The sequence below is a fragment of the Nothobranchius furzeri genome, chromosome 16, assembly GCF_043380555.1.
Source record: "Nothobranchius furzeri strain GRZ-AD chromosome 16, NfurGRZ-RIMD1, whole genome shotgun sequence".
NCBI classification, from domain to species: Eukaryota; Metazoa; Chordata; class Actinopteri; order Cyprinodontiformes; family Nothobranchiidae; genus Nothobranchius; species Nothobranchius furzeri.
In genome coordinates, this window is record NC_091756.1 from 31,200,249 (window position 1) to 31,222,120 (window position 21,872).

General features: G+C 44.8%; 1 protein-coding gene across 2 annotated transcripts in view; it reads right to left on the reverse strand.

Moving 5' to 3' along the window:
- Nucleotides 1-21,872, reverse strand: part of raraa (retinoic acid receptor, alpha a) — a 99,938-nt gene that overhangs the window by 30,508 nt on the left and 47,558 nt on the right. Inside the window, exon 1 of one of the 2 annotated variants that reach the window (XM_015963485.3) lies at nucleotides 13,575-13,985. The exons of the other annotated variant lie outside the window; for it this stretch is intronic. Coding sequence (XP_015818971.1) covers nucleotides 13,575-13,752 — 178 coding nt within the window. The 5' untranslated portion in view covers nucleotides 13,753-13,985. Of the gene's footprint in view, nucleotides 1-13,574; nucleotides 13,986-21,872 lie in introns of those variants that run through there. 2 annotated transcript variants of the gene reach the window in all.

A 21,872-nucleotide genomic window follows, 5' to 3' on the forward strand; every position in this document is an offset into this window, starting at 1 on the left:
ATTGGGTGGGGGGGGGTGGGGGGGGACACTGTTGTGAAAGTTGGTACAGACAGGTGAGCAAAGTTGACTTATATAACAATTGTCTGGCAACTTTCTTTTCCAGAACGACGAGCAAGACACTTGTCAGTCAGGAATGGATGCAAAAAGATAAGAGAAGCATTAAATGGGTCTTTATTTGTATTTCATACAGCTGAGCGAGGAGTGTACCGAAAAGAGAAAAAAGGCCGGAAAGAGAGTCTGAAAGGAGACAACTCACTCTCCTACCAGCCGTCCCTGTGTAGGCGTGCGTCCTGGGGGAGCCACCAGTGTTAATACAGTTATTAAGCCTCTCCACTGAAGTCTGCTCCACCTCTCCAACCCCCAGCAGCAAGGAATTTTCTCTGCCTGCCAAGCAGCGGGTATGCTCGCATCTTCCACAATGAGATCAAACAGTCCCAAGTAGGCCAGCTCAGGGGAAGCCAGTGATGGAGCTTCCTGCTGAGCACTGAGGCCAGGTGAGGCTGAGTATGTCAAGCCCGTGGAGAATCCCAGCAGGCTTTACAGAAGGGAGGCTTAGGCTTCAACCCTGCAAAAGCTCCTCCTTCCCCATCCTCTCTCTTTAATGTCAGCTGACCAAGATTCCCTCGCAGATCTTCTCGCTGCTGGGGATTACCGACATGAAAGACTTTAGCATGCATATATGTGAGAGCAGCTTTCTTTTTCTCTCTTTCCAGCTTTAGGATGCGTGTCTCTTTGGAGGTTCGTTAGACGTGAGCAACGTGGGACGGACGAGCTTGAGTGGCAAGGTCAGGGAATAGGATTGAGAAAAACCAGGAAAGCCCTCTCGGCTCCGGAAGGAAACCCGAGCTGCGCCAGAGACGTGCGTGCTAGTCTTTCTTTTGGCATGAATTTCCAAGTTTGATCAATTTTGTCGTTGCAACTTGAATGGACACTTTAAAGTTTCAGAATAACCCAAGAGATGAACAACAGCAAGACTGTAGCGGGTTAAACAGAGCGGAGATATGGGTCATTTTGTACCCGACTCCGTGTCCTGCCACCGGCATGTTGGCAACCACTGAAGGCAGGCCAAGTCCTCGTCAGTCACACTGGAACACTAATAATCTCCGTTATCGAGCCGGGGCTGTCTCTGTTATATCCCTTTACTTACTTCCTCATTCTTCTCCCTTTCTACTCACATTCAGCTGTGTTTTTGTTCCAAAAAAGAAGAAGAAAAGGGCAAAAATCCAGAGGCCAAAAATGACATTAAACCCCCAGAAAGGTTCAACTCAGATTAATGTTTAAAAATACCCCCCGAGCCCTCCTCCATACCTGAGATCTATTTCTCTCCCCTTAACCTCACTCTCATTTTCTTTCAGCTGAGAGCTGTTGACAGCCCAGACACAGTAATCCAGCTCCATTGTGGAACCGCCACCGCCGCGCTCTGCGAAGGTTTCCCACGTATGCGCAAGGGCAGAGCTGAGTGTCACGCCGCGGCGGAGCCGCTGAACAGCGCTGCTGTGAGCAAAATAGTTGGTAGTGCCATGCTGAGCCACTTGACAGCTCTGTCTCAAATAGCTGTCACAGTTTCACTAGTGAACAACAGGAATAAAAGTAAAAAGCAGGGCAAAGCCTATGTGACTAACAGCTTCTACAGTAATGATTATGTCTCTTTACCCACAATTCAATGTTAGTTTGGCTCTGATCAGACTGTTTCATAGACATGCGTTAGATCTATGAGGTATCACAAAACTTTATTTCCAAGGTTTGATTTAAACGGCTAAAAGTCTGTCACTGCTAAACCTAAAATGACCAGAGAATATTCCTCAGAAAGAACGCTAGCTCTTCAGTTATAATTATGTCAAAGGGATACTAGGTCATTTCGGCTCACTTTTAGCACCCCCAGTGTCCATTAGTCAAGTGAAACTAATCTCCTCACTGTGCATTCGTCTTTAACGCCTTAAGCTAACAGCTGAAACATCTCCCCAGCCTTCATTAGTGTCTACAGGAGTGATTCATCACTAAATTAAACAATTGAGCTGTGTTCATGATCTAAAACATGCAGGAAACTTGCTGGAACCAGACTGCAGCGCCAGGCACGTCAGCTCCACTCTACTAAGTCCAATATGAACCGGATCGGCACTCTGAAGTTGCGAGTGTGGTATTCTGGCCCCAGAGGGTGGCGGGGGTCTGAGTGGCATTTCATTAACCCTGTAAAAGGTAATTTTAACACATACTGCCTCAAGAAAATAATTTTAAATTATGAAAAAGTTGCATAGTCTGGCTTTATCGGCAAAGAGATTGCTTGCTTGGAAAAACGGGCGTTTTTCAATTGTGCAAGTTTCCGTTTTGCTATGTCAGAGCTTAACTGGTGCATTGGTAAGAATCTGACGGTACAAAATATATCACAATACAAGGAAGGCAACATGATATGTGTCTGTACTAAAAGCCAGAAGATATTAGTAATTTTAGACTGAATTTAATTAGAAAATTCAGGCCTGATGCTTCCAAGACCCATCCAGGTTTAACACAAGGTCAGGACACGCTGGAGGGATTATGTCTCTTGACTGGTCAGGGAGCGCTTTGGGATTCCCCCGGAGGAGCTGGCCCAAGTGGCCGGGGAGAGGGAAGTCTGGGCCTCTCTGCTCAGGCTGCTGGCCCATGACCAGACTCCGGATAAGCGACCGAAGATGAATGGATGGATGCTTTTAAATATCGATTAAATATCAATGCACTGAAATATTGTGATATTTAAAAGATTTTGTCTTACATCCCTACTTGGACAGATGTTGGAATAATATCAGGGGTGGACCTTTAAAGCGCCCGAGCGCCAATGGCGCTAAATTTTCTCGCCGGGCGGTAAATACTTGACGACTTACCGCCCGGGTGGCGCCCAAGCATTATTTGTCATTTACACACCGGCTTTCACCTACATCATGGCCCCGCCCTGTAGGAAGCTGCCATTTTCGTTTCGCGCGCGTGAATTTGCGCGCCTCTAGCCACGTACTGCACGATTCTAGTTATTGTCACGTGAACTATAAGTTCACTATTAAAGACGAAGTGGAACCACGCTAGAAACACACAAGCACGCAGGAAGATCGCGCCACCACAGGGATGGGATTTCTTGATGAAATCTCCGGCAAAACGCTTTAAAACTGGTGAGGAGAAGCGAGACAGTTCGAAACGGTATGAAGCAGAGAAGCGTGTGCGTAGGTGAAATGATTCTTGGAGGTTTAAAGAAGACGGGAGGCGCGGAGAATGGCCGTATTTGAGTTGAGTAGCGGCTCGCCTGGAAAACAGACGGAAGCAGCAGGGGGAGTGGCTGAAAGCCGGCGTTTAACGCCGGGGACACACCGGCTGCGGAAGCGCCGAGAAGCGAATGGCTCACGAAGTCCGGCCGCTGCTCGCCGCTCCTCAGTTCAGATCAGACGCTCCCCATTCGAGGCGCGCCTCGGCTCAGCTTTTTCTTTTAATTACTTGGTGTCCTCCATTTCCTCAGCTCTCTTCCTCTACGAGAGAGAGAGAGAGAGAGAGAGAGACAGAGAGAGAGAGAGAGAGAGAGACAGAGAGAGAGAGAGAGAGAGAACGAACTAGTTTTTCCCTGCATGATGGATGAAGATATCGCGTTAGCATTCACACTTGTTCAATTTTCAATTTTAATTCTGGTGCCTGTACGCAGCTGAAACACATCCTCACGTGCTTGTGGATATCATATATTGTATATGATAACATGACTGTAATAATAAGTAAAGGTTAGCAGCTGTAGCTTCAGTGTGCTCATAGGAAACGTGACAAAATAACACAAAACACATTTCTCCTTATGGCCTATATAGTTGTCATCATCAACGTAACATGATTTACAGAATTCATGTGACCAACTAACATTTCATGTTCTACCACTGGACGTTTGGATCAAAATGTGAACCAATCAGATCTTAGATCAGGTGAGAGCCAGGCGTTTCCCATCATCCTCTATGTTTTGCAGCTGAGGGAGAGCAACTGCAGCGCCTTGCTCCAAAATCTGCGGCCGCCTTGATCTCACGAGGTTATCGTTGTCTACGTATGCATGACGTCAGAGCAAGTCGGCGTCAATTTGGACACAAATCTAACCGGCATGCACTGCTCGCCGATCACCGCTGGTCTAATCTGCGCAGAACTGGCTCATCTTGAACACAGCCAATGGCTCGAGTACAGCAAAGCGGAGTTGGTGATGTACTGCGTTGTATGCCGTAAGTATGCGACGACAAAATTGTGTTTTGTTGAGGGAACAAACAAATTCAAACTTGAATACGTTATTATGTTTGTGAATGTGTACAAAATAAAGGTTTATTACATTTAAAACGGTTCAGTTGTTATTTTGACTCGTTTTGGCAGCTGACCAGCGGGGCCGGTAGATTCTTGGCGGGGCCGGTAAATATTCAGAGTTACCGGCCCGGCTGGCCGGTTGGTTTTGAAGTTAATGTCCACCCCTGTAATATGAAAACTAACTCTGAAGATAAATAAAAACAGTTTTTTTGAGTATTTATTTATCAATCCACTTTTTAAAAGAAACACGTAAGAGTTTTTATCCCAAACCAGACCCTGTGCACAAAAACACACCTTCACGCTCTCACTCTCTAATGCTTTGAGTCAAACATATAAAGCTCTTTTCAGCCTCCTGTTAAAAATCTCATGGAATAACAGAATGTTTCCTCTGAGCTCCAAGTGCAGCACGGCTGTGTATTTTCCTATACGACTCCCCCATCTCAAACCGAAAGAACATCGCGGCCGGCAGGGCTTTTGAGAGAAGATGAGTGGGAACAGACAGACGTTTCTGCGTCTAGTTTCATCCAGAACGGAGGGACCGTATCACGCTGAAGGCTTTATCTCAGTCTCTGTTTCTTTCCCAGTGCGCTGTCTCCGGGTATAAATGTCAGAAAGCAGTAGGTCATCAGTTGAACCCGATGCCGAGGCTTGTGGCACATGAATGAACACGCAGAAAAATGGGTTGTGAGACATTTATTTTCTCTAGAACAATATCCGCTTGGCAACTACTTCTTCCTCTAATCTACAGTACTTCTCTAAACGAGACAACATAGGTAACAGCAAAGGTTACACAATATCTTTACTGAAGGAGGGTTGTTTTCAGAGTGCATCTTTTTAAAATACAGAGGTTCCATTCATGGGAAACAAGATCCAGTTGTTTGGGTGTACTCTCACCCTGTTCAGAGCATCCCTCAGCCAACACAATGAACAAGCGTCCCACAAATGTTGTTACAGGAAACAAGCGGCATGTAACCTGAGCCCGTCAGCCCCTTTTAAAATCGAACGCGCTGTCTTATCCATCACTATCCACCGCTACGCTCTTCCTCCTCACCTCGGCACCGCTGTTGGCAGTCTATTTCATCCTGGTCCCAGGTGGGTCTTTAAGAGTCAAATGTCAGCGGCCGGGCTGCAGCCAGACACGTAATGAATATGAAATGATTCTGTGGGAAACGGGCGGTCTGGGCTCCTCTGTCATCAAACGGGACCAGAATGAGTCCAGCTGAGAGGGGCTGGGCCTGGACAAATGTGCTTTTGCAAACTGAAACATACAAAAAGAGGAAGACGAAGCTCAAGATTTAACCACAATGAGATCTTCTGAGTCTCTTCTATCTTAAGAGAGCCGTAGTTCATGTGCAGGGACTAAACAAGGGGAGGTTCGAGTGATTCAGACCTCCTTTTAGAACATGTTTCATGCGTTAAACAGAAACGCGAGCTGAGCGTTCACTCACTTTTGCTCCTCCATTAACAAAACCGACAGAGAAGGCAGCAACACGGTGCTATTTTCTGCTCTGGCAGAACTACAAGGCTCCTGTATTTATAGCATAGTAACCTCTACCCTATTTTCTTGGCTGTCCCACTCTGAAAATAGGAGCACATTTCCTCTAAGAATCGTATGTGTGTGTGTGTGTGTGTGTGTGTACTACTTGAGGTGTGCACAGTTGTCATCCATGTGATGTTAACACAGATCCCCCAGAGGAAGAGTAAGGGATGAGTGTTTGGGTGGAAAGAAAAAAAAGTGTTGTTCTTCGGCCTTAGGAAAGTGGCCTCAGAGACTCGCTGCAAAAGGTTCAACTGACAAAACAAAGTAAAATTCGAGGTAATCGCTCTAAATATAGCTGAGAAAAGGGGGGGATGGGGGACAGAAAATCGTGTAAAATACGAGTAAAAATTAGGGCAGACGAGCATTAAAGATTAATGGTGACACCGATAGGGATGGGTACCTTTGACATTTGAATCGATCCGGTACTAATTCCCGGTACCTACGAGTCGATACCGGTACTTAACGGTACCAATTTTCGATACTTTTGAGTGTTTATTATTTTAATTCTCTTTTATAATTAAATATATATTTTTCTCAATATATAACCATATATGATAAATATCACGATAAATAACATACAAGTTTGTATTTTAACATCGTCCTTGTAGTTTTATAAGCTGATAATTAAACTGAAGCAAACATCTTTACTGTGAACTAAATTTACTGTGTATCTTCATTCCTTTTGCCGTCCTTTTTCATTTGATTTTTCCTACTGGGAAGTTAGAATTTCCGAGGAGAAAGCGAACGCACCATTAGCTGGTAACAACGGTGGCAATGGAAGCTAACATATCAAGTTAACGTTATCTTTAACAGTTTATTTAGCTGCTGGAGCAGATTAAAACGATGATGCCTCAAACTTAGATCGTTGTCGCTGGTTTTACCTTCACCCATTCACCCGTCGCATTTAGTAAAGTAAAGCCAAACTTTAGAGCGCGTTCATGTTCTTCTAGTCGGAAATTCGGAGTTCCGAGGAGAAAGCGAACGCACCATAGCGAAACGGAAGCTAACAAATCAAGGTAACGTTATCTTAAACATTTTATTTACCTACTGGAGCAGATTAAGATGAGGATGTCTCACTTAGATCGTTGTCTGTCGCTAGTTTCATCACCCAGTTACCCACCACATTTAGTGAAGTGGACCCAAGCTTTAGCGTGCGTTCTTTCTACCATGCTTGCTCTGTTTACAACGGGCTCGCAGGGACCGGCGACATAACTCTCTTGCGCATGCGCAACTGTCTTGGCAGTACCGAAACGAGACACCGTTTGAAATGACGTGAATCGGTGTTCGGTCGGTACTATGGAATTCGGTCGGTACCTTAAAAAGTACCGAATTCGGTACTCATCCCTAGACACCGACCACCCGTCTCTGTCTTGCCATGCAGAGAATGCCACCACAGAGATGGAAACAGAAAAAGAGAGAGAGAGAGAGATAAAGTGCATGAGAGAAAAAGCGACACTTTGAGAATGAAAATGCCCCGCAGATGAATTTGAGGGTGATGAATGTCCGTAGTTCAAGACCCACATGAATGCATGTGTGGGTGGGGATAAAACATGAAGATGGGAAGGAGGGAGTGTGTGCAGGGGAACTAGCCATGCAGAGCCCACTGTGAGCAAGCCATCTGTAGAAATAAGTAAAGAAGTGATTACAACAGGCCCAGCTCAATTTCTGACAGTTGATGCTTGACTGCTCCTGTAGAGCTGAATTGATTTAAATGAAGAAGCTATGAATATTTTATGTGGCAGACCCCTCTCCCCTCCCTTTCACCTGAGCCGTTTTGATCTTTTTCCCACATGAAAGAGAGAGAGAGAGTGTGTGTGTGTGTGTGCGTGTGTTGGGCAGATGTGTGGAGAATGTAATTATTGATAGCAAGATTATAGCCCCAATTGTCACAGCGTCTACAATCAGCAGCGTTCTTTAAGCCCTGATGAATCAATGACCTCGCCTGGATCTTCCTCCGTCTGCCCTGCTTTGTTCATCAAAGTGAGCTTTGCGGAGTACACCAACCCTTGTTCGGGGATTTGGTGTCGAATCAAAACGCCGTACAGTACACGCTGAAGGACGCCTCCAGCTAACTCTCTCAACAAACAAGACGAGTAAACCCGAGCACGAGTTGGTGACTGGACAAATCAAAAAACATCCAGCAGAAAAGAAATAAACAAACGAAGCTTTTATGTCAATAAAGTTAGCAGTCTGCTTCTGCATGCGAGATGAAAAGCAAGTTGATCTGCCAGCCTTAGAGGAGATGGACCACGCCTACTCATTACACCTTAAAAAGTGTCTGAAACACCGGAGCAAAAGCCTCTCTGCTGCTCCCATTAACACAGACTCCTGCTGAACATCCTCCTCCGAGGCCTTCTCGGTTATAGAAACCATAAATTGCATTTAAATGGCGGCGACAGCTTTCAAAGTTGGTGGCACAGTGCTGTTTTTGGGAGTGCGTGATGACAGGTTGTGAAACGCAGCCCTGCGGCCATTCCCATGAAAGCGGCAGCAGCGGCGTTGAACTCTCTTCACCCCTTCGCCACTGCAAACATACCTTGATGACAAAGTGTGTTATTGATGTTCACCTGAAGGTGAAAGCAGGCGTGTTCTTTTTGGAAAAACTGATCTCTCCAAGTCTTTCACACACACACCAATGGATGCAACCGGGCTAGTAAATCACTGTTGCCTATGGCTGAAAGGCTTTCGGGGAGACGTGGCACAATGAAGAGCCTGCCCGGAGCTTCCCTCCCCCTGAGGGAACACGGGACCTCGCCTCTGCGGTGTCCATCCATCCTACCAGCGTCAATAAAAATGAGATCAACAGAAAGGAAGCTTGGGGGGATTTTTCAGCCATTTTATGTGCGTTTCTGTGCAAAAGGTATAAATAATTACTAACTACTCATTAGGTAGAATCCTGAACAGCTGCTGCACAGACGAGCGCCGTTAAGGTCCTGCAGGACTGACCAAAGTATGTTGGTGCCATGTTAAAACAGGTCCTGCTTAGTTACAAACACGATTACCACTAGCAACGGCTAAATGTAGCACTTCAGGTGCACGCTGGGGTCAAGCGAGGCAGGAATTTCTCAGGTTTTAGGACAAACTAACCATAAACATGCTAAATTAATCGCACTGAACATTTATATATATTTAATAACTTTAAATTTCAGATGGGATCGATGCACCTCTTAAGACATGTTTAGTTGTATTAGTCATTTTAGCTCATCCTTACAGAATGAAAGGACCAGCTGCTAAAGCAGATCTCTGTATGCATCAATGCAATCCAGCAGTTTGTGGCCATTTTAAATAGAGATGCACAGATTATGTTAATGATCAATAAGACAATAAAAAAAATCAGGTCAACAAGAAAACGATTATTCGGAAAAAAATTAAATTCACATGGAAAATCCTGTATAGCCAGTGTGTTTGTGAGATGCAGATTATGGTTGATTCTGGCCATCAGATGAACTTGGTGAAGTTAAACGACAACAGCCATGCACGTAAGCCTGATTTGTGCGTCTCTGTCAGCTGCACAACGCAGAGACGCACGCGGAGTGTCAGAAAGGTTTTCACATGCGAACCTCTACGCAGGCAGTGGAGTGTTGAAAACAATCCCCCCCCCAGGACAACAGAGGGCGCAGCGCTTTTATGTGGTATCCTGCCACTATTATTCTCATGAATCAGGTCCAAGATAAAGAATTTACTAATGTGTTTATATAAGAGACTTTTTAACACGGACAAAGTAGTCCTTCATCCTCCTCCACCTCTAAACTTACGTTTCCTGTCATTTCCGTCCACGTTTGCTCCGTATTTTGTACTCCTTCAGTCACGGGTGAATAAATGTTAATATTGTCAGACTCTTTCTACGATGCATTCTTCAGTCTGTTCTGGGTCTGCCGCTAAATATCATTTTACCTTTTAACCGGGCAACGGCGGTGCTGGTGATGAATTTACAGGAAGCGGCGTCCTGACCAATCACAAGCTTGCATTCTCTGTCACTCATGACAGATGTTTGAAATTTTGGGCATGGCTCCGTCACCCTCTGTGAGCCCGTTGGAGAGCCCTTGCGCTGACGCATAATGGCGTTGCGTGCCTCAGCACCGACGCAGATGGAGAAGTATAAATCAGGCTTTAGGCATTAGGTGTGCTCAGACTAGCCATTAGCCTATCAGTCATGCAGGATGTAAACTATTTCTCCAAACAGAGGCCTTTCAGGAAGGCTGGGTGGTAATGATTAGCTTCCACAGAGAAAAAGGTCCCTTCAGGTACAGGAGTTTTTTTTCCCTGTTCTCAGGAGACCTCTGCCAAATAAATACTGGACACAGAACTACAATCAGACAGGAAGTAATATTCAGTTTTCTCCAAAACTGCTCATATATAAACACGTCTCTGGAACTTTTCCACATTTGGTAAAAATCACATTAAGGACACATTTGATGAGCAGCTGACTTTTATACAAACCCCTCCCATCATCCCAGATCCTCCTTCACTGACTTCAAATGCATCATGCATTCAGCCCAATGCACCCAGTAACAGTAAAGCACCATCTGCTTTTGCATGGACCTCATCTCCTGCTAGGCGATAGGACTTCCGCACTTAAAATACCACATGAGTCAGATTAAGCTGCCAGTCACTCGTCTCTCTCTCAGACACACACGGCTCACGTAGCTCGATCCCCCCCCCCCCCCCCCCCCCCCCGTGTTCTGGAGACAAACTAGCTCCAGCTCGCCTTACTCCGCTTCATCTTCTCTCTATGGAAATCCTCGCTGATCGTTTGTCTTTATATTGTGGACAGCCTGTGAAGGGAGGGGAGGAGAAAAAAAAGAACAAAAACCCTATGGGCTGCTGAGCCCCTGATGCAATCCCTCTTTGCTTCATCCACCCCCATTTTTTAAATTGCGTGACAGTCATGTGAACAAGGTCACGCACATTCTTTCATGCATGAGCCCCCAACTGTTGTTAGGATTCTGACAAGGCAGTCTGTGAAAATCAAGCATGTTTAATGTGCAGGGCACGGGACGTTTTCAGACTTTATGAATATGAAAAATAAAGACAGAAAGCAGCAGCATGCTCCGCCTCCACGTGGACGTCATCCTATCAAAGGATCAATCACCCACTATAAAAGGAAGCATCTATTATGAAGCAATGACCCTGACGCATGCACGGGCTGCAGATTCACGCTCTGATACTTGATGGGTCCTGAAGGCCACGTTAGGCCTGACTAACCTCAGCCAAAAGTCACCAAGTGCACTCCCAGAGCCAGAGAGCTGCAGCCTGTAATGAAGGGATGGGGAGGGAGGTTAAAAAGACAGCAGGCTGTAAAAAATAAAACAACTGAGGGGGCAGAAAGATGCCGCAAGTCTTCTTATTTGGGCTTTGGGCTTCCTGACAGGATTGCGGAAGGCGCTTTATAAATAAAGCTTTGATTGATTGATTGATTATTTCCAGAGAAGCCCACTGCTGCCAATAATGACTCGTATATTGATCATTCATTTGTTGATTGCTATTTTCCTGCATAAATTCAAAACTATCTAAATAAGAAGATGCACGGATTCTGATTCTCACGCAGCTCTGACCTGAAGAATGTTCCGGTTTTAAAATTTCTGAATCCAATGACTCTGGAAGGGAAAACTTGCACTTAGAAGATTTGTTATTGCTAGCATGAGTAACCACGGTGAGTCCAGAGACTAGGAAACGTAGGACTTTTATCGATAACATGATTTTTTTTAAAGTTCAGATTTCATGATTCAAATCACCACCCAGTATGTCCTCTAATATTTTAAATGTTTTGTGTGGAAAACAATAAACTTTAAGATTTTCTATAAAAATATTACATTACAATAAAAATGTTAAAAATCATCTAATTATAGTTTATGTAGTTAAAAATTAAGTCTGAACGTGTCGTTTAGCATGTGTCAAATCTGTAATTTTCTGTTATTTACTGCAATAAATAATGAAAACTGGGGGTGATTTTTGCCGTGTGTACAGTTTTAAATGTGTTTCGATACGATTCTGCTTTTAAAATTATCTCTACCACCAGCAGTGCTGAAAACTGGTAAATAGGTATAATCCAGATTAGGCTCCTCAAAGCCTTCAAAACAACACCAACAGGGTTAACCAGGTGGACTCAGACTGGAGCCTAAAAGGCTCCTCAGACATGCAGCAGATGGATGTGCTCATTTTTATTTAGCAGCCAAATTAAATTATATCCATTTTCTAGACCATAATTCTTTAAAAACTTGAAACCATGCTTTATTCTGTCATGATGACTTTGAAACTAACTTGAGGTAGCGCACACTAGTGGTGTGGAGGAGAACTGTTGCTACTGCTGACAGATTAAAAACCAACTGATGCCAACTACCATCCTGGTCCACGGCCTCCGCATATGCCGAACGTTTGCAGCAGGGGTTTGTTATTTTTGCCTTTCTGAGGTTTCTGGACTGTTTCTGACCGATTCCTGTGTGAAAATTTGATTTTTGAAGAATCCCTGCTCTGTGTCCTGGTTAGTTTTCCACCCATATGATCCAATAAGCTGCCGAGCCACGTGATGACAGTAACGGATGACTCTCCCACCAACGTTCCCCTGCATGTGCATTAAATTTTTTATTACTTTGAAGCAGTAAAGCAAAGAGCAGCTATGCTGTCCTCCTTCCACCCCCCTGTAACTCCTCCACTTTGAGCACAGGAGTGTGGAATGGAGGGATCAGAGGTCTTTTCCTGGGACAGACCCCCACCGTCTCCCTCAGACCTGCTCACATGGTTTAAATCAATGCTGCCACTAGAGCTGTTTAGTGGACCGGCTCAATAAAACATTATCAAGCTTGCTGCTTTGAAATGTTTGTCTCTTTAGTCGGGAGGAAATTCTAATCTCACCTAAGTTTCATAAACAAGCATCAGCAGCAGAGAGGGGCAAAGAAAACAAAACTGCAACACAAACAAACAAACAAAACCCGATTTGGGTGGTTTTGTTCTAACATCAAACATTCCCATCTGAATTTTCCTTTTGTCACATGTTACTATCCTCCAGAAGACCAGGAGGAAATTGGCCCTTAAGAGCCTGTGGAGATTCCTGCCTTTTTACGCTCCTGCGGCACTGAAAGACAACAGAAGTCTCTCTTTTCCATTGAGCTTCGTGCCGTGCAGCTGCTTTCAGGGGGGAAGAATGGCCTCTCATACCCTTTATGTAGCAATAAAACTCTTATTGCAACAGATCTTGTTTGAAAAAAGAAATGGCAGAATCACCTGTGGCTGCTTGACCCACAAAGCAAGAATATATAGACACAACAAACTGATCTGACCTTTTTGCATCATAAAAGTACCATTAAAAATTAAAAAGCTATTTATAGACATGACAGCAGGCATCACCACACAAACACACATTTTCTGCCGCTATGTTTATACTTTGAACTTGCATTATTGCTGTTATTTAGGTAGAAATTCTGCTCAAAATCCTGCAGTAATCAGAGTACAGCTGAGATGCACGTTTAATAAAGCTTAAAAATAAATACATTAATGCTCATGTAGGTGCAGTTGTCCCAGATTACTGGAGAACCTGGACCAAAGTGAAGTTTGAGCTGGTGGAGTTAGGAAAAGATTGCACCACTAGCATATTTCAGGAGCCTTTGTGCACAACAGTGATGCATCCTGAGACAGAAGAAAGTGGGTCAACTGTGTATATTTTTGCATGAATGCTTGGAAAAGCAAGGCCCTAGATGGAAGCTGTGGAGCTTGTGATAAAGCGGTGAAGTTGCTGGAGAAAGAGGCAGACACCTACAGTGGTTAGATCCGTTCCAGTGCTGGTTCCTGATGGACGTGCTGTAGGGATGAGGCGCTCCGGGCACCAGCCCTTTCTCCGGGATCAAGCATCCTCGGCTCTGGTTGTAGTAATCCATCATTAGAAACGGGTTCGGGCTGGGATTCAGTCCCACAACGTCCACACTCTCGTACATCATACGCAGCTGGGAAATCTATGGGATGGAAAACCCGAGGAGCCGAGCCACCGAGAGGTTTTCAGCCGAGAGGAGGGGGAGCCGAGACCATGGAAGGGGAGGAGGGGGGAGAAACGGCATCAAAATAGAGGGAAAAGTGATAAATCCACACGCGGAGGGGACATCCGAGCATCTGACCGGCTTCCTCTAATTTGAGGTTATTTTGGAAAAGCCGCCCGCATCGCGTCCAGCATCAGGAGCGCTCACACTCGGCTCTAATATTAGGATCAGCGCGCGCGCACAATTCATCCAAGACGATCAAATAAATCCAAGATAATAATAAAAAAATAATTAGAAAAGGAAAAAAAGAGGGTAAATCTCCCAGAGTCCGTGAGGGTGGGCAGAAATTCCGCGGAGTTGCCGTTCGTCTCGGTTGTCCCGTTAGCGCGCGCCGTTCCGTAGAGCCGGACGCCTCTGTCCTCTGCAGGTCTTTCCGTCTCCGTGCCTTTCGGTCCGACCGAGCTCTCGGATCCGGGTTACAGCGGCTTGTTTGTGTTTGGAGACTAAATCATCCCCGCAACGAACCGAGCTGCGATCAGAATCTGCAGAACTGTGACAAGGCGCAGCAGCTGAGGGGTCTGGCTCCGCCTCCTCTCTCTCTCTCTCTCTCTCTCTCTCTCCTGTGCTTCTCACCCGTGGCCCCGCCCCCTTTTAACCCCTTCAGGAGCAGCACAACCTCTCCAAACACCTCCCTCCCTCTAAACGAGCAGGGGGGCTTTAAATAGTGTTTGAGGACATGATTGAGTTATATAAGCTGTCTAATTAGTTTTCATATCTTTACAGGGAGTTCATGGACACACTGTGAGCTGCCTCTCACTCTTTCTGCTTTTCCTGGAAGTTCCTCCTTGGTTCAAATAAAAGGAGCCCCCCTCATGCTCTCATATGGGTCCTCTACACCCTCAGATTTTTTTCCTCCTCTTCTTCCTAAGCCACTGTCTCCCTAATTTGCCTAATGCTATGCTGCTGAACTTTTCCTGAACCCAGAAAAGAAGGCAGCCCTCACCTCCTGGTGACCCACCAGGTTGACTCGGATTCGCCTCCATGATTGCTCTCATCCCACATTATTCAAGGTTTCCCACCTTGTACACCCAGAGTAACACTATTACACTTTTTTTTTTTGCTCCTCGAGAGAGGCGCCTTGGTTCACACAGCAACCATCAAGAAACAAAAGTGTCAAAGTCACCCAGCAGCTACGAGCCACCGACGCTTTTGCTCACAGTTTACTCTCACAGCTGGAATAAAGTCCAGGAAGTTTGTCTCGTCGGCTTAAAAATGTCACCACAGCATTCCGTGCAGCATCATTGAGACTTGTCAAGCAGCCGTGTCATGCACAAAGTTCAAGTCTTTGCCAAAGAAAGCAGACAAGACATCAGTTTCATCTGTTGTGTATCGGGCAGTAAAAAGGTCAAAGACGCAGGAGAGGGCATCGTCCCTCATCATCACCAGAAGAGTAGCATCAGAGGTTCTAGCTGGTCCAGAACCAGATCATCATTATGAGCTAGTCCTGCCACGATTAGTCAATTCGTCACGACGACGTCGACTGTAAATTTTAAATTCAACGTTGTTGTTTAATATTGCCTGCTGCTGCTAGCCTGGCAAGCCAGACTAAATAAATGTATTATTCTTTGCAAAGCAAGAATTTGGTCTAGTTCACTAGGCTATGCTGCTGCACCTTCGGCGGCTGATTTCTGCCTTTCTCCTCGAGGCACGTGCGCTGTAGTGGCCATCCAGATCAATCTTCGAATCAGAATCACCAGAGGAACAAATCATCAATGCGCACCGGCAACGTAGCTCAAAAGTTTGGGAGCATTTTACAAAGACAAAAGAGAAGCACGTAGAGTGCAAAATCTACAAAGTGAAACTTTCACAGGAGCACATCAACGTCATGACGGAGAACAAAGAGTCGCCTCTGTAAGCTAATTACCTCTTGTTAGCTGCTAACATCAACAGAGAGTTGCTTCCATTCATAGGTGTAGCAACAGCATTAGTGATGGCGATTTATTACCTTTAGAACCCTGTGTCACGTATTTGCTCTAATCTTACGAACGCTAATGATTTATTTTATCCCGCTATGTTACCGTTGCCTTTTTGAACATCTTGGTCATGGACATCAGAACCCTGTCCATAGCTGGCAATCAAGGTTTCAAAGAGATGATGAAGCAGTTCAACGTAGGTCTCTCTCTCTCTCTCTCTCTCTCTCTCTCTCTCTCTCTCTCTCTCTCTCTCTCTCTCTCTCTCTCTCTCTCTCTCTCTCTCTCTCTCTCTCTCTCTCTCTCTCTCTCTCTCTCTCTCTCTCTCTCTCTCTCTCTCTCTCTCTCTCTCTCTCTCTCTCTCTCTCTCTCTCTCTCTCTCTCTCTCTCTCTCTCTCTCTCTCTCTCTCTCTCTCTCTCTCTCTCTCTCTCTCTCTCTCTCTCTCTCTCTCTCTCTCTCTCTCTCTCTGGTTACCACAAGGACCAATTTGGTGTGCCACCCCAAAACATTCTTTGGCCCTGTCTGCCCACCCTTAACAAAAGTTTCTGGAGGCGCCCCTGGCTAATGACGGGGATATTAGAGCATCCTGGTGCAATAAGCTAAACTTTTATGAATGACACAATTAGTCAACTAATCGTCAACAAAACGGTGATCAGTCGACTATTAAAATAGTCGTTTGTGGCAGCCTATAATAAACTCACATATTTCACTAAAAGTTACTTTTTCTTCTTATACATCCAAGTAGTCCTTATTTAACAGACATGTTAAATCCAAACGCTCCAGAAACGCCCAAAGTAAAACAAAACATGAAATTACTGCATATAAACATGGCCTTGTTAATGTTTTGCGGACAGTTTGTTAAGAAGTGGAAAATGTAAAAATTACAAAACATCTAAATATTAGCTCTTAGCCCTGCTCGACACAAAGAGGATTTTCTCTTTTAAAAGTCCCGCTGGTGAGTGAGTGTTACAAGACGGGTTCCAATATAATTCTCTAAAACTGCTTTAGAGCAAACAAACACGGTTTCGTGACACTACTTGATGCTGATCCTGTGTGAAAACAGAGCTTCTTCTACTTATTCTTTTCTGAACTAAACCTGAAAACACAGATGCATCCTATGATCAGTCACAAGAGTGAATATCTACAACACTCATCCGCATAGCTTTAATTAGATGATAAACAAACATCAAAGAGGCCAACTATTTCCTTAAATGCAGACGCTTTTAAATTATTTCACTGATGCACGAGCATTTAAAAAATGTTGCAGAACAAAAACACCAGCAGCAACTATGGGAGCTGCAATCTTTGGCTTGACATACAATGTGACCTTTTCATTTACATATTCATTATTGTGGACAAAGCCATGAGTGACTTGTAAATGACACCTCCAACAGAGCAATCCCTCACCTCCCCCCGCTGCCCCACACCTGAGCCACGGGGCCACAGCTGGGTCGGACCAGCACAGCTTTGGTAAAGGATTATCAGCAGGAGAAGGGGGACTTCTCCTGCTCCACCCCCACTGACTGTGACATTTATTTAATGCAGACCCTAGTGTGTTTACCCTGCCTGATAAGAGTCAATATGCAGGCCTAGGCCATGGCGACCCCTCGCCTGCATTGATAGCCACACACACTCCTTGACAGGATTAGCCCTATGAGTGGCTGTCAGAAAATGCTAATTTTCCAGCCTCTGTTTTCTTCTCCAAGGGGAGGGCATTCATACATGAGTGATACCCTGTGATTGCAAAGGAACACAGATAACAGGCTGTTGATCATTAGTTAGCAGGGCAGGAGGAGAAAAAAGTTTAGGCCATCAAAAAAGCAACATTTTCTCTTTTTTCTCATGTAACTTAAAAATCTATATTTGTAACGCTGCACAATGAACTGCATCAAAGCAGATTAAATGCAAATAATTCTGGAAATGTTGCGGTTTTTCTTTTTCATTCATACATGAGTTTGTGCATTGCATATAGAGACGGACTCCAGGCACACAAATTCAACAAATGAATGTAGAATTAATGCTGTCATCTGGGAGATGTAGAAATCCAGCCGAAGCATCAGCAGAGCAACTTGACACATGCATGTTGATAGGTGTGTGTCCCAAACTAAAAGACTTCAAGACAGCAGAGGTCCTAAAATCAGATGGCAGGGAATGCATAGTGCTGCAATCCGAGTTTCATTTTTATTTGTGGTTTATAGTGGTCGAAGGCTACAATACTAGCTCACTGGCTATGCGTATATACGTGTACTTTTATTATTTTTCTTCTAATTATTCTAAGTGTCTGTGTTGCTGTAGCAAGTGAATTTCCCACTGTGGGATCAATATAATTATTCTACTCTATGAATGATCTGCACTTGTAAAGCACCTTTCACAGTCAGAGGACTCCAAGGCGCTTTACACTACAGTGTGTTATTCATCCATTCACACACTGGTGGTGATGAGCTACAATGTAACTGCAGCTTCCCTGGTGCTCATTGACAGAGGCCAGGTTGCCGTGCACTGGCGCCACCGGTCCCTCTGACCACCTCCAGCAGCGTTCTCTGTCGGGATCGGTCCTACAACCCTACGATTACTGGAACACCCGCTCTACCTCCTGAGCTACTGCTGCCCAAATGCACCGATCACAGTTGTTAAGGCTGATACAAGGCGAGTTGTTATTATCAGGGTAAATTCACCGAACATCCCAGCATCCTCATGTCTCCACTTCATCCGCCGGCTGAACGGGTCATTTTCAGGAACTTTCAGAGTACCTGCACAGGGGTAGGTGCTCGGAAAGGCCCGGTTGAGCAGCAGAGCGGAACCCTTGGTTAACTCGCTCTGACTGGTAAATGACATCAGCAGACATCCAAAACAACTAACGTTTGTAAAGTACAGTTACGTGTACATGCATTCACGTTGCTTTAAAATCGCCCTAATTAATCTCCCAACACCCAAAAACTCACAATGATGTAATTCACGAGACTTTGTTGTCCCACAGAGCACTGTAAAAAACTACACTTCTTCTGGTCATTGAACGCCACCGCCTACATCAAACGGCAGCTCTCCCGGTCCTCCCAATGGGTTAAATTGCCGTACTTGAACAAAGTAAAACTTCTGATGTTACTGGATAGTTTTTGGTGCTGATCGGTGACATCACTCACTGCTGAAGCAGCCACGATATGCCGAAGTCCTAAAAGGGTTGACTCTGTATGGAGACACAACAGCAGAGAGGACAGGTCCATCTTATCTCCCAGTCAATTTCCCCCTCCTAGAAATTACCCGGAAGCTCCGAGAATGGAAACACAGCTACTGATTTCTAACTTTAATAAAGCTTTGATCTGCCAATTCCACTTTTTACTGATTTTGGATTGACCAGATTTTGAATAGGTGCTAAAATAAGTGACTGGTGGTCAGAATCGGTCAATAGAGCTCCGGGAGTTGACGTCACTTCTCCCGGCATGCAACAGTTCAAATCGAAACAGCGCCATTTGGCAGGCAGAAGCCGGCAGCTGGACTATTTGTTATTGTCAGAAAACTCAATCAAACGGGAAATATGGTAGATTCCTGTTGTGCCCCAGGATGCAGAACAGACGTGGACGACATAAGGAATGAGCCATCTACAGGATTCCCCAAGATCCGGAGCGCCGCAAACGTTGGATCATTGTAATAAAACGCGCTAGTGACCGGGCTAAAATGAAACTGTGGGATCCCGAGAGTAAAGGTTTTCACTTATGCAGCGACCGCTTCATATCAGGTACTTAAACCAACGTTTCCTCAACTGTGTATGGTATTTATTTTAAATGCTTTTATTACGATTCTTAGTGGGCTTCCTAAACTTATTTTGGCGTGGCTTTTTCTGTCTTATTGCTCATAGCAACAAGTAAACGTCACGTAAAACCTTGCCTCGTGAGTTCTGCGTGCTGCCGTTTATGTGTTTTATGATCACAGCAATTAACCGGCTAAGTTGTATTTAATTTTTAAGCAATGGTTGATCAATTGTCAGATCACACATAAAAAGCACTTTGGATTGCTATTATCTGTCTCACCGAGACAGCTCTCAGATGGATCCTGAGACACTCCTGCCTGACATATTTATTTTATTCACGGAAAAAAATCAAACTAGTGATTTCTCTTGGCGTTCAGTTTATACATTCAAACAGCACAGCACTCTATTTAAACTATTTACGTGTAAATCTGTTATTTGTCCATCTATCCATCCATTTTCATCCGCTTATCCGGAGTCGGGTTGCGGGGGCAGTAGCGTCGAGAGGCCCTGACTTCCCTCTCCCCAGCCGCCGGAGCCAGCTCCTCCGGGTAAATCCCAAGGGGTTCCCCGGCCAGGTCTGGTGTTGTGCCATAAATCGACTCGCTGCCAAAAAATGATTAGCTTAGTTTTTCCAGTTCGGAAGTTGTTTTAAGTGTTGCTATTTGTCTTAAACGTTCACAATGAGGATATATTAATCCTTTTTGCAATATTTGCGATTGAAAGATGGTTTGTGGTAAGAACTGGCTTTCTTTATGTTACAGCCTTGATACTAAAAAGTAAATAAACAATGTAAAATGGTGCCCTGTATTGAATGTAAACGTTGTATAAATGTAAATAAACAATTCTCCAGCGATTTGATTTTTCCCCCTTCCTTTCTTTAGTGGCTAAACATTTTTTGGCAGCGAGTCGATTTATGGCACAACACCGGTAAGAAGTCCACTCCGACAGCTTCTGGCATTTTTAAAAAGTATCCCAGGGGCACGGTAAGGGTCGGAGATGTTTAGTCTATTTAATTTCTGACTATATAAAACAATTTCTTCGGTTTTAAAGTGTGAAGTAAACTCAGACGAAGTAAAATCCAAGCGGATCCCGTTCACGTTCATGGTTACATCCGTGTTTGTTTACCTTTTCTTCCTGCCAAAATGGCGTCTACTAACTGAGAGTCACGTGGGGTCCGTAGCTCTATATTAACCAGTGATCGACTAATCTAAAATCAGTCCATGAATGCAATGAAAACCCTGTCAATCTTCCCCGTCTGTCAACTCGACTTCACTAAGCTCTAATTCCCTCTAGCGATAACTGTTCTTCCACACAGAAGTTCTTACCTCCAGAACAACAATTTTAAGTTCATCAGAATGTTAAAAAGTCTTAATTATAGTACTTTGGCTTAAATCTGAATCCGCAGGTTAGAGGTGTGCAAGAATCAGAAATTGGTATCAGCCTTCAACACCAGAATCAGTGCATCTCATTTTATGACTATCTTTTCACGAGGGAGGAGATAAGAACGGGAGGAGCAGAGGTAATAAGGGCTAACAGGCAGATTAGATTTCCACAGGTGAGGAAGAGGAGAACTAACTGAATGATTCATGGTGCAACATCACAACAAACGCAAAAACCTGAAGGTATGAGTTGGTAAACTAAACACATTTTAAGTGTTAGCAGCTTGAAAGTGAGCCTGTACCTTCATCAACCATCTAGAAATATAAAACCTTTATAGGCCAAGGTCAGATTTAACATTGTGAGATCCAAACAACTCTCCGGACACAGTGAGCCTGCATTAGGAAGTCCGGAGAAAAGAGCCTCACAACTAGAGCCAGAAATAAAGAGGACATAGATGTGAGCGGTCTCTGCTGTGTCTCTTTGTGGGTAAAAACTGCGTAGATGAAAAGAGTAGAGGAAAAATAAAACAGAGGAGTCACAAGAGGTTCAGATCGCATTAACACACCAGCCCAGGTGGCTGTACCAGCTCCAGCATCAAAATGCACCACACTCCTGAGAACACGGAAAAGTACTTCAGTGCAGCAAACTCGGGGAGAATGAGATGGTGTCTCTGTGCCTTAAGCTATCGCTGAGAGCCGTGTCTCAAACGTGGGGCTTTAAAAGGATGGTTACACTGGATCATATCAAAGTGATCCGAGCGGCATGAAGACGCTGAGGATGCGCGCCAAAAGAGCATTACATAACCACAAACAATTTGAGGAATACCACAAGTGGTAAACATAATGTCCTTGGTGTGGAGCAAAGCAGTAAACGTAAGTCCCCAGCGGGGGGGGGTGGGGGTGGGGGGGGGGGGGGGGCTTTCAGCTGGGAATTCAAAGAGTTTTATAGGCAGGGTGGAGAGGAGATTGCTGGCTGGACCTTGAGGGTG